Below are 14,817 nucleotides of genomic sequence, written 5' to 3'. Positions count from 1 at the left end.
TTACCAACTCTAGTGCACTCGACAAACGGATCTCCGGTCATGGTACGTGGGCATGTGCAGATGGGGCTGTGGTTCTTGGTGGTACAGATGGCTCGGATGCCACAGGTGTGCAGACAGGGATCCACGCACTTCTTGTTCACACAGGCCCTTTCCGGAGCGCACTCGGCGCTGACCACGCACTCGGGCTTGCAGTTAGGCGGCTGGTTGATGAATCCTGCCTGGCAGGAGCACACCGCCTGGTTGTTCATGGCACGGCAGTTGCTGTTGGGTCCACAGGGAGACGGATTGCATGGATTCAACGGAGGACGAGGCGTGACCGGCACAGGTTTGCAGCTGAAGAACGGATCTCCAGTGTATCCCGGCGGACAGTCACAAGTGGGCACATGTTTGTCAACTGTGCAAATGGCGTAGTCGCCGCAGATATTGTTGCACGGATCGACGCACTTGAATCGAGAGCAAGCTTGGACAGCGGAGCACTCATCGTTATTCTCGCACTCTCGTCGGCATCCTCGCTGAGCATCATAGGGATTACCCTCGAATCCTTCATGGCAGTAGCAGGCTCCAGCACCATTCCTTTCTCGACACTCGGCATGAGGGCCACAGGGCGAGGGTTCGCAGGGCGAGGTCGGTGACTCAGTTGGCCTCACTGCTGGGATCAGCTGGCAGCCAAAGAGCGGTTCTCCCTCGTATCCATCGGCGCAGGAGCACACAGCATTGTGCTGCACCACCTGGCAGATGGCGTTGCTGCCACACGAACCGGGACACGGATCCACGCAGCGCTCCTGCTGGCAGGACAGATGGTTCTGGCACTCGTCGTTGTTGGTACATTCCGGCCGGCAAGTCGGCGGTCGTCCAATGTAGTTGGTCTTGCAGGAGCAAGCGGCCTGGTTGCCAATCTCACGGCAAACGGAGTTGGGTCCACATGGCGATGGCACACACGGGTTCTCCACGTTTTTGACCTCAGGAGTGGGCTCACAGCCCGAGATCGGATCTCCCGTCATGCCGGGCTGGCACGTACAGATGGGATTGTGGTTCACGACTTGGCACTTGGCATTGTTACCGCACGAACCGCGGCATGGATCCTCGCACTTCTGGTTTATGCACGCCCTGTTCTGAGGGCACTCCGAACTGACCACACACTCTGGTTTGCAGCTAGGAGGAGCTCCAATGTAGCCCTCAAGGCAGCTGCACACCGCATGACTGTTGGTGTCCAAACACTGGCTGTATGGTCCGCAGGGTGAGGGTTGGCATGGGTTCTCCGGCCGTCTGGTGACCATCTCGATCAGCGAGCATGAGCGATGCGGATCTCCGGTGTAGCCATCGAAACAGTTGCAGTTTGGTCCATGATTCAAGACCCTGCACTCGGCATTAATGCCACAGGCTCCGGGACATGGATCCTGGCACTTGTTGTTGATGCAGGCACGCGAGCGATCGCAGTCGTCGTTCTGAACACATTCCGGGCGGCAGCCGCTGTACGGATCACCAAAGTACTCCGGCAAGCAGGCGCAAGAGCCAGCTCCATTGCGCTCCCGGCAAATGGCATTAGCTCCACAGGGACTAGGATTGCAGGGATTCCTGGGCTCATCCGGCGGGGGAACTAGAGGAGAGATAGGGAAAGTGGGATATGCAAGTTAGTGATGAACCAACAATTCGTCAGCAGCCAGAGGAATATTACTTTGCTGTACGATCGCACAGCCGGAGAAGGGATCTCCGGTGTAACCAGGCACACACTCGCATGCCGGCCGATGCTTGATGACCGTGCACACGGAGTGCAGGCCGCAGGCGCCGACGCATGGGTTCGAGCAGCGCTGGTTCACACAGGCCAGATTGGCCGGACAGTCGGCGCTACTGAGGCACTCGGGCCGGCAGTTGGGCGGACGTCCTAGGTAGTCGGGCAGACAGGAGCATGCAGGCGAACCACGGACATCGAGGCATTTCGAGTTGGGTCCGCACGGTGAGGGGATGCAGGGATTACCGGACTTTTCGGTGGGTGGGGGCTCCACTACATGCCACATTTAGCCATGCCAGATAGTTGATAGTTGAAGTAGTTTCATAGCACATTTAGACAAACATTTACATAGGTTCATAGGATAGTAGAGTTGGATAGTGGTTTATAAAGTGTACATAAAACAAAATAAACAAGGATAGAGAACAGAAAATCAAACATTAAATAGTGTATATACATGCAGGAGGTAGAAATCTTGGGTGGGTTGGCAAGCCAAGTGGGGGATTGGATTTGATACCGTGCTTTTGGGATTTTATAAGTTCTAAGGGGAATTTAAAAGACACCATACTCTTAAGATAGAATAGGCTATATGAAAGAATCAAAAATTATCCCCCCTTTGGCTTGCACTCCTCATCCTTTTGAGCTAATCATGCTTACACAATATCTTAGTGCACCGGTTGAAGGGATCTCCGGTAAAACCTGGGGCACAGGAGCATGCGGGATAGTGGTTAATGACCTGGCAGCGCGCCTCGATGCCACAAGTGCCGGGACACGGGTCCACGCACTTCTGATTCTGACAGTTGAGATCTTGGGCGCAATCCGAGCTAATGATGCACTCGGGCCGACAGCTGGGCGCTGAGCCGATGTAACCCTGAAGGCAGGAGCACACGGCATGGCCGTTGACCTCGCGGCACTGGCTGTAGGGACCACAGGGCGAGGGTCTACAGGGGTTCTCATCCCGTTCGGCTGGGAAAATGGGAGGTGGGATAAGTTGGTTTGTGTTACCATGCGGAGGGCTAGTGGTGAACCTACGTGGTGGGGGCAACTGAGGAATTTCACGGCACGCGCTTGATGGGTTTCCAGTGTATCCGGCCAGGCAAGTGCAACTGGGCAGATGATTGGACACGCGACACTGGGCATTTAAACCACAAACACCTGGACACGGGTCCACGCATTTCTGGTTGACACACGACCTGTCGCGCGAGCAATCACTGTTCACCACACACTCCGGACGGCAGCCACTGTACGGATCACCGAAGTACTCCGGCAAACAAGTACAGGAGCCGGCTCCGTTGCGCTCACGGCACTCGGCATTAGGGCCACAGGGCGAGGGTTGGCAGGGAGTCAGGCGCTCATCGGGCACGGTCGGAGCTGGAGGCGGATTGGGACAACGGATTAGGACTCGTTTCGAAAGGACTCTGAGCTCAAGCTTACGTTGGGGATTGCATCCGGCGAACGGATCACCAGTGTAACCATTGTCGCAGGAGCAGACGGGCGAGTGATTCACCACACTGCAGAAGGCATTGAAGCCACACGATCCCGGACAGGGATCCTGGCAGCGCTCATTGACGCAGGCCAGGGTGGCGGGACACTCGGTGTTGATGGTACACTCTGGTCGACAGTTGGGTGCCCTGCCCACGAAATTGGGCAGGCAGGAGCAGACACCCGTGTCACCCACAACACGGCACTGGGAATTGCGTCCGCAGGGACTGGGCACACAGGGATTCTCATTGGACTTGGGCTGCTCCGGCTCCTCCTGCCACGGCGCACAGCGTACGAATGGATCGCCGCTGTAGCCGGCTGGGCAGGAGCAGATCGGATTGTGGTTGGTCACCTTGCAGATGGCCTCGTTGCCACAATTGCCCGTACATGGGTCCACACAGCGCTGGTTCACGCACGCCCTGTCCTGAGCACACTCGGAGCTAACCGAGCACTCCGGACGACAGGCGGGCGGAGTGCCAATGTAGTTGGTAACGCAGGAGCAAACCGCATGACCGTTCACCTCACGGCACTGGCTATAAGGACCGCAGGGCGATGGACGGCATGGTTCAACGGGAGCGGCCACTAAAAATCAGGGGTACCATTATTATACCATCTAGGGGAATAGGTAGAACTATAGAGTGGGTCGGTCTTTAGGGATTCGATGAGGCCAGATTGTACAATAAGTTAGGATCAGATAGACACGATTAGAAACCAAAATTTTTTCCAAAGAACTTGAAAAAGTTTGGATTAAATAGCTCTGTTAAACTATAATCGTTCCCAAAAAATCGACCCACCCTATTCGAAACTACTTCCTACATTTTGGTATCTCCCGACAATATTGCGAGGGATTGCCCGTGAATCCGGAAGGACAACTGCAGCTGGGGGCGTGATTGATCACATGGCACTCGGCGGAGACGCCACAGACACCGGGACAGGGATCGCGGCACTTGTTGTTGAGGCAGGCGCGGTTCTTCGAGCAGTCACTATTGAGCACACACTCCGGTCGGCACTCGGTGTAGGGGTCTCCATTGTACTCCGGCAGGCAGGAGCAGGAGCCAACTCCATTGCGCTCCTTGCACACGGCATTGGCGCCGCAGGGACTCGGGTTGCAGGGTTGTGCCACCTCTGGCGGGACAATAACTAAGGGTGGGGGAAAGGTCAGCGGTTTAGTATGTGGTTGGAAAGCTGGGCTTTCGGGTCCCTTACTCTTCGGACTACACTCTGAGAATGGGTCCCCTGCATAGCCGTCAATGCAGCGGCAAATGGGTCTATGGTTATTTACAAGGCAAGTGGTCTGGATCCCGCAGGTACCGACACACGGATCCCGGCAGCGCAGATTGATGCAGGCCAAATTGCCGGGGCACTCGGAGTCCGAGGTGCACTCCGGCCGGCAATTCGGAGCCCTACCCACATAATGTTGCAAGCATGAGCAGACAGCCTGCTCATTGGCAGGAGATACCCGGCACTCAGAGTTGGGACCACATGGCGAGGGAACGCACGGATCGATGCGATCATGGGTGATTTCCGGCCGCTCTACTTTCACCATTTATAACCATCACATTACACCAAGTACGAGATAATCATCATGCACAATAATAAGCCATACATAGAGTACATATAAAAGAAATAAACATAACGGAAGATATTTATATAGAGGATGCGAGCAATGTTGTCAAGCAGGATGTGGAATGAAAAGAGTTCTTAAAGAGATCTCTGATGATAAAATGATTCGGTGAATGGTTGGTTTAAATAACCCTGCAGGAAAGCTATTGAAGGGGTCTATATAACATGGGTGTTTTTTTAAAAGCTTTTGATACAAGTTTGAAATTAATTAAGGACCCAGAATAAAAAGGAACATATTTTCATTATCTCTGCAGGGGAATTTAAATCTCCGGCTGGCCGAAGCTAAGCTTCCTTAAACTCCTTGTGGATGCTTACTCTCTTGCGGGAAGCAGCGCACGAAGGGATCACCGCTGAAGCCGGGACTGCAGGAGCAAATGGGGTTGTGGTTGACCACGCGGCAGAGGGCGTTGTTGCCACAGGTGCCCGGGCAGGGATCCTTGCAGCGTTCGTTGAGGCACGACTTGTCCTGCGCACACTCCGAGCTGCTCATGCACTCGGGCCGGCAGTTGGGAGGGGAACCGATGTAGTTGGGCACACAGGAGCAGACTGCGTGGCCATTGACTGGACGACAGTTGCTGTAGAGGCCACAGGGCGAGGGTTGGCAAGGATTTTCGGGCAGTATGGGGTCGGGATCTACAGACGTGGTAAAGGCAGCTATTAATAGGGTTCCTAAGTAAGGGCCTAACTTGCAGTGAAGGAATGGTACTACCAAGATAGAAAAGAAGGTATAAAGCTGAAGATATACCAAGGTAATCTTGGTAGATAAAGAATTGGTAATCGTTATATCTAAAAAGGTTTATATCAAATCGATAACTTCGAGTTAAGCTCCTAGCTTCCTTCTTTATAAAATCTCTTCTACCTAGGTACTCCCCATCACTGCTAACGTGACTAGATCTTACAGCGAATCTCAGGGACCTGGTGGCAACCAACGATGGGGTTACCCGTGTAACCAGGTAGGCACTCGCAGTTGGGGGCGTGGTTGAAGACGGCGCACTGGGCGCTGTGACCACACATTCCCGGACACGGATCCACGCACTTCTGGTTGACGCAGGCACGCGACCTGGGACAGTCCGAGTTGATGACACACTCGGGGCGACACTCGACGTACGGATCGCCAAAATACTCCGGTAGACACTTGCATGCGGCGGCTTGATTTCGCTCCTCGCAAAGAGCATTCAAGCCACACGGACTGGGACGACAGGGTTGGATCACCTCAATGGGCGCTGTAAGGGCGGGGCAAGCAAGAGGGAATAAGTATCTAACCATTAAGGGAAACCCTCACAAGAACCTACTCTCAATGATCTTGTAGCAGCCAGAGAACGGATCGCCGGAGAAACCAGGTTCGCACATGCAAACCGGGGCATGCAGGCTGACATGACAGAGTGCGTTGTTTCCACAAGATCCGATACAGGGATCGGCACATCGAGCATTGATGCATGCCATTCTGGCCGGGCACTCGGAATTTATGCTGCACTCTGGCCGACAGCCAGGCGGACGTCCTATGTAGTTGGTTACGCAGGAGCAGACTGCTCCGCTGCTCGAGACCTGGCATTGAGAATTGGGTCCACAAGGTGATGGCACACAAGGATTGGGTGGTACAATGGGATCGGCTATTGGCGGTGGTTCTATAACATAATGACACTCTTAGTTGGAGTCTATCTTATTGGGGGGAAGACCTAATAGAAAACCTACTTCTTTCAGGCACGCACTGGTGGAACGGATCCCCAGTGTAGCCATCGTAGCAACTGCAGATGGGCGAGTGATTGGTGCAGCGACAACGAGCATTGTAGCCGCAAGTTCCGGGACACGGATCTTTGCACCGTTGGTTAATACAGGCCCTGTCCGAGGGACACTCGGCACTGGTCATGCACTCGGGCTTGCAGTTGGGAGGAGCACCCATGTAGTCTGGCAAGCAGGCACACACGGGACGATCCCCAACCACATGGCAAGTGCTGAATAGGCCACAAGGTGAGGGTCTACAAGGGTCTTTTGGCAGGGGCAGGTACATATCTGTATGCGGGGAAGGACAGAGCAGTTAGATCAAGGATTCTGGACCGAGGGGTCTATGGAAGAGTGGGTCGATTTGACACCAGAGATGAGGACTGTAGTCTACTAATATTTCTATAATTTGAAATTCGATTTTACGTCTTTCGTTACAGTTAAAAAATCTTTTTTATAAGGATTAATATAATACAGGAGCTGAACTATCTCTCACAAATCGACCCACCCCAGGATAAAGTCATACTTGTGGGTCTTTCGACGCATGCGCGCAGTGGATTGCCGGTGAACCCCGGTTCACAACTGCACACCGGCTGGTGGTGGGCCACCCGACAGATGGCATTGAATCCGCATGCATTGGCGCAGGGATCGCGGCACTTCATATTGATACAGGCCCGGCTGCCGGGACAATCGCTATTCTGCACGCATTCCGGGCGGCAATTGATGTACGGGTCACCGAAATAGTTCTGGATGCAGGTGCAGGAGCCGGCTCCATTGCGCACACGACAAATGGCATTGGCACCACATGGCGATGGGTAGCATGGATCAGAGGGTAGATCTGGCACCACGACTGTCATGGTCATGAAAATAGCAAGCAGGCAATGCGGATGCATACAGAGGAATGTACAAACACAATAGACTTAAGACTAAATAAAAGTAATAAAGATAATAATAATATATATATGGTACATAGATGAAAGACATAATATATACACAATACGAGGAACATGCATGAGATGTACACCACAATACCAATACTTCTAGAGCACCACTGAAAGGAACATTTAACATTAAGGGCGCGTCTCGAGCACACATCCGTACTCCTGGAAAGGATAGCAAATAGTCCAAGGATCTGTACTCACTCTCACGCATTCTGCAGGCGGTGTACGGATCACCCTCGAAGCTTTCAATGCAACTGCACTTGGGCTGATGGTTTTGGGTGGAGCACACGGCATTGAAGCCGCAAATTCCGATACAGGGATCTTCGCATCTTTGACGTATGCAAGCCCGATTCGATGGGCAATCCTGATTAATCACACACTCGGGTCGACAATTTGGTGGGGCTCCAAACATTCCTGGGGCACAAGAGCACTCCGCTCGATTGTTCACATTGCGACAAACGGAATTGGAGCCACATGGGCTGGGTAGGCAAGGATCAGCATGGCGTTCCGCTTCTGGTGGTGCTGGGGATTTTAATTGAATGATAAATATATATTCACTTTGATTGACTATAAACAATCTACTTACGTTTTGGCACACATTGTTCGAATGGATTGCCAACATAGTTGGGTGGGCAGGAGCAGATGGGATTGTGGTTGTTCACCCGACACTTGGCGTTGAATCCGCAATTCTCAGCACAGGGATCCGTACACTTCTGGTTGATGCAGGCCAGATGCTGGGCACACTCCGAGCTGACCACACATTCGGGTCTGCACTGGGGCGGAGCTCCGAAATAACCAACCTGGCAGCTGCACGTGGGATGTCCCTCGACGGTGCGACAGACGCTATTGGGTCCACACGGATTCGGCTCACACACGCTTTCGGGTCGCACAATTGGCACTCGCTTGCATCCTTCGAACGGATTACCCTCGAATCCTCGAGTGCAACTGCAAGAGGCCAAGTGATTTACCACTGCGCACTCCGCATTAGCTCCACAGGCAGCTGTGCAGGGATCGCGACAGTGCTGCTTGATGCAGGCCAGCGACGAAGGACACTCAGAGCTGTAGATACACTCCGGACGACATCCGGTGCTGTACGGATCGCCATTGTAGGGCTCAATGCAGGTACAGCGAGCGGCATTATTGTGAGGTGTGCAAACAGCGTTCTCGGCACAAGGATTCGGATAGCATGGATTGATGGGGTCACTGGGTCTTTCTGTAACCTTCTTGGAGCAACCGATGAAGGCATCTCCCTCGTAGTCATCATCGCAGCTACAGTGGGCGGAGTGCGCAATGACCGTACAACGGGCATTATGCCCGCAGATGTTGGCACACGGATTCTGGCACTTCTCCTGGATGCAGGCCTTGTCCGTAGGACACTCACTGCTCAACGTGCACTCCGGCCGGCAGTACGGCGGGCTGCCAATGTAGTTGGCCACACAGGAGCAGACTGGTCGGTTCTGTTTGATTTGGCATATGGAGTTAGGTCCGCAGGGGGATGGCACGCACGGGTTCTTTGTCACAGCGATTTCGCGACCTGGATCCTGAGCGGGTGAGCAGGCCACAAATGGATCGCCCTCGAAGTTGGCCTCGCAAGAGCAAATGGGATTGTGGTTAAGCACTTCGCAACGAGCTCCTCCACCGCAGATACCCGGACAGGGATCGGCACACCTCTGGTTGAGACACGCCTGGTTGGGGGCACACTCCGAGCTAACCACGCACTCTGGCTGGCAGACTGGCGGAGCTCCCTTGAAGTTCGGCAGGCAGGAACAGGCTGCATAGCCATCTGGAGTGGTCTTGCAGCGGGAGTTCGGTCCACAGGGCGATGGCTCACATGGATTTGGTCGCACTGGAGGTGGCGGCAGGTAGAAGGGATTGCAGGAAATGGAGGCGTCTCCGCTGTAACCCTCGGCACAGATGCAAACCGGTGCATGGTTGACCACACGGCAAATGGCATTGATGCCACAAACGCCGACACAAGCCTCCACGCACTTGGAATTTAGGCAGGCCTTCTCCGCAGGACAGTCACTGTTGAGCACGCACTCCGGTCTGCAACCGATGTGTGGGTCTCCGAAGTAACCCTTGCGGCAGACGCAGGCCAGACCGCTGTGCTGACGCTTGCACTCCGCATTGGCACCACAACGGAGCTTGGCGCAGCTTGGTTGTGGTGGCTCCAACACCGACTGCGTGGTGCACTGTTCGTAGGGATTTCCAAAAAGACCCGTGGGGCAAGCACAGACGGGATTGTGTTCGTACACATTGCAGATGGCATTTCGTCCACAAGATCCGGGACAGGGATCCTGACAGCGCTGGCCCAGACAGGCGCGATCAAACGGACAATCCGAATTGGCCACACACTCCGGTCGGCAGCGGGGATTCTGCTGGGCATTGGGTCCAAAGCAGGGATCACAAAGAGCCACTCCATCGCCAAACACCGAGCAAACATCATGGGGTCCACAGGGCGACGGGGCACAGGGGTCCCGCGAAACGTTCTTCAGTATTCCAATGGGTACGCACTGCAAAAAGGCATCGCCCACAAATCCGTCCAAGCAAAGGCATACTGGAGTGTGCTGGCGCACATTGCAGATGGCATTGATGCCACAGATCGCTCCGGCACAGGGATCCACGCACTTGTGGTTGATGCAAGACAAGGTATCACCGCAATCCGAGTTGATGTCGCATTCTGGCCGGCATCCCGACTGAGGATCACCCAGATAACCTGGGATGCAGGAGCAGACAGCTCGGTTATTCAGCAACTTGCACTCACTATTCCTGCCACACGGGCTTGGAACGCAAGGATTTGTCTTGGGATGATCCAGTGCATAGCAGCGAACTCCTGGGTTGCCAGTTAATCCGGCATTACAGGAGCACACTGGGTGATGTTCCTCCACTTGGCAGTGGGCTCCTTGGCCACAGGCTCCGGGGCAGGGATCGTAGCAGCGGTAGCCCATGCAGGCCTTACTGTTGGGACAATCTGCATCTACCTGGCACTCGTAGCCGTGGCATCCAATCAGAGATGTGGGATCACCGGACAAGCCGTCGGGACAAACGCAAGCGGTTTGTCCGTCGCCGGCCACCACGCAGTTGGCATTGGGTCCACAAGGATTGGGATCGCAAACGGTGCGACTGGGTTCACGGCATTCTTGATAAGCATCTCCCACATATCCGGAGCGACAGTAGCACTCCTCGCGATTTCCAGCCACATAGCAGTCGGCATTTTTGCCGCAAGGTCCTGGTTGACAAAGCTCAATGGTAACGGCCGGCTTGTCGCACAACCTGAAGGGATTTCCAATCTTGTTGTCCGGACAGTAGCACACGGGCTGACGCGATGAATCGCAGATGGCTCCAACTCCACAGGGATTGGGGTCGCATGGATTGATAGGTTCAACGCAGCCTCGGATGGTGTTCGGGCTCTCCACATAGTTCGGCAGACAGGTGCACTTGGAGAAACCGTTGCTGAGAACGGAGCACTGGGTATTCGGTCCACATGGCGACGGATCACAGGGGTTTGAGGGCAGTTCACAGGGAATCGAAGGCGGTTGACCCTCGTATTCCGGCAGGCAGAAGCAAATCGGGTTGCCATCCACGCGACGGCATCCAGAGTTGGGTCCACATGGATTCGGCGTGCACTCATCTCCCTCAGGAACTATAACAAAATCAAAATAAGGATTAGCTTAGGATCTCTTATAATACTTATACCTATAGACAATACTCACTGCAATTCTTAAAGGGATTTCCTGTAAGACCCTTGGGGCAGTAGCAGATGGGATTGCCATTGTCCAGTTCGCACAGGGCATTTAAGCCACATGGATTGGGGTCGCAAGGGTCCTGGGGTGGACTGCAGCCCACCTGGGGATTGCCGTTGTAGCCAGGAGGGCACTTGCATACACCGCGATGGTTGACCACATCGCAGAGGGCAAAAGCTCCACACTGGCATGGCGATGAGCACTTTCCGTTGATGCAGGCCTGACTGGAATCACACTCGGAATCGGAACGGCAACCCTGACTGGGAAGACACTGCACATAGGCGTTTCCGAGGAATCCGGGCAGGCAGCGACAGTCAGTTCCATGGTTCACGGGTATACACTCGGCATTCTCGCCGCACGAGTCCTCTTGGCAGGGATTAATGCAGCGACGGTTCAGGCGATCACAGAGCTTCGTCGGCGGACAATCCTCGTTGTATTGACATACATGGGTACGTGCTGTGGTTTTGGTTAGGGTTACGGTGCGATTCGGTTGGATCGGTGGGTGTATTTATAGTTTGTTGGTTGGTTTTTAGAGTTGATTGTGGTTTTGGGACGGTACAGTTTTATACATGTGTCGTGGTGTACGGGGATTTGTACAGTGTATGAAAGAGAGAGATTTGTTGAAAACGAGACATGGTGACACATTAGCAGAGGATTTTTTGAAGGACAACATAGGTGCGCCATCGTGTTGATCAGGGGTATACTAACCTGGCTGACAGCCAACAAATCCATTGCCCTGGAAGCCATCTGCACAGCTGCAATCGGCTGCATGGTTGGTGTTAATGCAAACGGCATTCGTGGCGCAAGGATCATGAACATCGCAAGGATGCTGGCAGAGTTGGTTTATGCACGCTTCCGTGACACCACAGTCCGAATCGTCAGTGCATTCAACTGGAAGTTGGTAAACCATGTTATCAAGGAAGCAAAAGCGAAGCATTTATAGTCAAAGTCTTGATAGTTATTCCCATGCATTAAATGAAGTTGGTTGATTAATTGATTAGTGTCTTACTTGAGGTTTGAGTGGTTACACACTTGACCATCGGATTGCCCTCATGGCCCTGCGGACAAGTGCAAACTGGTCGATGACTTTTGGCCGTACACTTGGCAGTCGCGGCACAAATCTTGGCAAACTCGCAGGGATCCTGGCACAGACCCATGTAACAGGCCTCGCTCTCAATGCAGTCGTTGTTAGATTGACATGGTTCGGGTGTTTTCGGTGAACCCGGCGGTTCTACTTGTTAGAAAGGATTTAGTGAGTTAAATAGTTAATTAAATGATGATGATATTTCTTTTTAACAAAACCATAAATATGTACAAGTCCCTATGCTAGGTATGTACAATTTTAACAACAAAATTATTTGGTAGTGCCGGAAACAAGACCTATACATAGGAATTTATGTACAATTGAACTGTATTAGTGCCACTTTGGGAAGAAAAGAGATCGCCACATTTAAATCTGACTTCATATGCAGCCAGTTTAAAGGGATTCAATGGGTTAGATCCCAAAGTGGCGTGCATGTCACATATAAAGTTAATATACCTTTCTTACGGCAATGGCCCAGCTTACAGTGCTCGTTAGGAGCACAGTTAGTATCTACTGTACATGGGTTAATTAATGAGGTGTCAGTGGTGTTGCCCAGCGGAGCAATCATGGTGTTGTAGACCTCCGTGGTGGTGCCCTCCGTGGTTGGCAGCTCGATCGGCCAAGGTGTAGTGGTATCTGGGACTTCGTTCGAAGTATCCAGCCGGGTGGTCTTCATTTTGGGCGTTGTAGTGGACCGCCTTTGACTGTCACCTATGATATCTTCGCCTCGCAACTTGGTCATCTGGACCGTGGGCCTCGGAGTTGGCGTATCGGTTATATTGTTTTCCCCATCGCGATAGCGTCTCGTGGCATCGGTGTGGGAGGTGGTGCTTTCTGTGTCTGGTTTGTGATTCTTACTGGTCTGGTTAGTAGCGCTTGTGATTGTGCTCGATTCAGTGCTAGTGGAGGAAGTGGTAGTAGTGGTTGTGGTCGTGGTTCTTGTGGTGACCCTTGTGGTTGTCGGCGTCGTTTTGACGCCTGTGTTTGGGTTAGCTGTTGTTCTTGGTTTCGTTGGTATCTTGGTAGATGTGGAGTTCTTGGTAGTAATAGTTGTTATTGTTACGTTAGCTAAGGAGAGAGATGTATTTACACGGGTAACGGGAGGTTAATTTAATATTAGAATATGTACACATTGTATTTACACTTAACACTAGGAGTTTTAGCTTGATTAAGGTACAGAACTGTCAGTTGAACTTACCCTTTATACAAGCACCTGTTGTGGGATCGCAGTTCGCGCCTGGTGGACAATGCTCACAGCCAGGTGTGCGACCATGTTCTGCAGAATTAAAATATTATTTATTTGAACCAATTTCGAATATTTTATTGATACCCACCGGCTGAACACAGCGGCTGATGGTTGAACACACGGCAATCTTCATTACGGCTGCAGGGATTGTCGTAGGTGCAAGGATCCACGCAAAGAGCATTAATGCACGCCTGCTGGGAGGGGCACTCATCACTCGATGCGCAACCGATTTCTGTACGCGAAGGACATTAACGAATTAGTTGGGGTACTTAGAGACATTTTATCTTAGCACATAAGTGCGTTATTAATTTAAGTCGTAAAAATTTAAGTCATTCCTTTTATTTAGGTCAAGAATCCTGTTCGGTAGGTAGTTTTCTTTTTCATTAATTTTTCAATGCAGTTAGTAGAACTTTTTCTTTTAATATGGTATCCTTATTCTAACTGTTCAACTCCAGATTCAAGCAAACTAAATACTATGTAGCAGGCTTTAGCATTAGTTAAAAATTGTTTAGTCTTAAGCTGTTCCTTAGAACAACATATACACATGCAAAAGCATTAAGTGAGTTAGTGCATATATTAGCTAGGGGTTGTTATTATTAGTAATTCATATACCACATGCAATACTTATTTCTAGTACACTTACGATACATGATTAACGACAACGAGTATGTACTAAATACAACAAAATCAACACAGATTAGAACACATTTTAAAGGTGTCGCACTGAGATAAAAGACATGCGAGTTGAGATCATTCGAAGACATAACGAGAAACATTCAAAGTGGTGTGGACGATGGCTGAGGATTTGATGATGATTCTTGCAGCAGGCATTCAGGCAGACAACAAGCAGGCAACTAACATGAACGAGCAACATTGCAACATAAATCGACATGCAAACGGCTGCTGTAGAGAGTGAATTCCCCGGGAACTCCCATTGGCATTCGGTCAAAAGCTTCTTTGGTGGACACACAGAGTTCAAACTATCTCGGGTGCTGCTCGTGGTGAAGAGATCGGTGGGTGAAGGTGCAAGGCTTTCGACGGAATACAGCCAGAGAAGCAGTAAAAATAAGAGGGGTAACAGAGACAAATGCATTTGGAAAAGTTGAAAACAAAGAACACACGGGAATTGCAGAAAATAATCCATATGGTTGCATGCAAGGTTCCCGCACGATTTGAATGGCTTGTCATACATATATATGGGCCACAAGAAGGATAATGGCTGGCGTTCCAAGAGAAGAGAAAGAAATCATGAC

General features: G+C 51.9%; 1 protein-coding gene across 16 annotated transcripts in view; it reads right to left on the bottom strand.

Annotated features, from left to right (window-relative positions):
- Nucleotides 1-14,817, bottom strand: part of LOC119546348 — a 119,787-nt gene that overhangs the window by 42,158 nt on the left and 62,812 nt on the right. For 5 of the 16 annotated variants that reach the window (XM_037852561.1, XM_037852566.1, XM_037852559.1 and 2 more), the window contains 19 exons: nt 13,653-13,796; nt 13,517-13,594; nt 12,244-12,465; nt 11,943-12,125; nt 11,205-11,690; nt 8,078-11,134; nt 7,693-8,013; nt 7,077-7,400; nt 6,524-6,841; nt 6,124-6,456; nt 5,731-6,054; nt 5,147-5,464; nt 4,415-4,741; nt 4,025-4,348; nt 3,161-3,790; nt 2,759-3,097; nt 2,384-2,692; nt 1,676-2,002; nt 5-1,597 (listed from right to left, as the gene is read on the bottom strand). In XM_037852561.1, coding sequence (XP_037708489.1) covers nt 5-1,597; nt 1,676-2,002; nt 2,384-2,692; nt 2,759-3,097; nt 3,161-3,790; nt 4,025-4,348; nt 4,415-4,741; nt 5,147-5,464; nt 5,731-6,054; nt 6,124-6,456; nt 6,524-6,841; nt 7,077-7,400; nt 7,693-8,013; nt 8,078-11,134; nt 11,205-11,690; nt 11,943-12,125; nt 12,244-12,465; nt 13,517-13,594; nt 13,653-13,796 — 9,957 coding nt within the window. Of the gene's footprint in view, nt 1-4; nt 1,598-1,675; nt 2,003-2,383; nt 2,693-2,758; nt 3,098-3,160; nt 3,791-4,024; nt 4,349-4,414; nt 4,745-5,146; nt 5,465-5,730; nt 6,055-6,123; nt 6,457-6,523; nt 6,842-7,076; nt 7,401-7,692; nt 8,014-8,077; nt 11,135-11,204; nt 11,691-11,942; nt 12,126-12,243; nt 12,466-12,774; nt 13,387-13,516; nt 13,595-13,652; nt 13,797-14,817 lie in introns of all 16 variants that reach the window. The other 11 variants (XM_037852564.1, XM_037852570.1, XM_037852572.1 and 8 more) reach the window with 5 other exon arrangements.

Source organism: Drosophila subpulchrella, chromosome 2L, assembly GCF_014743375.2.
Source record: "Drosophila subpulchrella strain 33 F10 #4 breed RU33 chromosome 2L, RU_Dsub_v1.1 Primary Assembly, whole genome shotgun sequence".
Lineage (NCBI taxonomy): Eukaryota > Metazoa > Arthropoda > Insecta > Diptera > Drosophilidae > Drosophila > Drosophila subpulchrella.
Note: the sequence above shows the minus strand (reverse complement) of the source record. Positions and strands in the feature narration are given on the sequence as shown.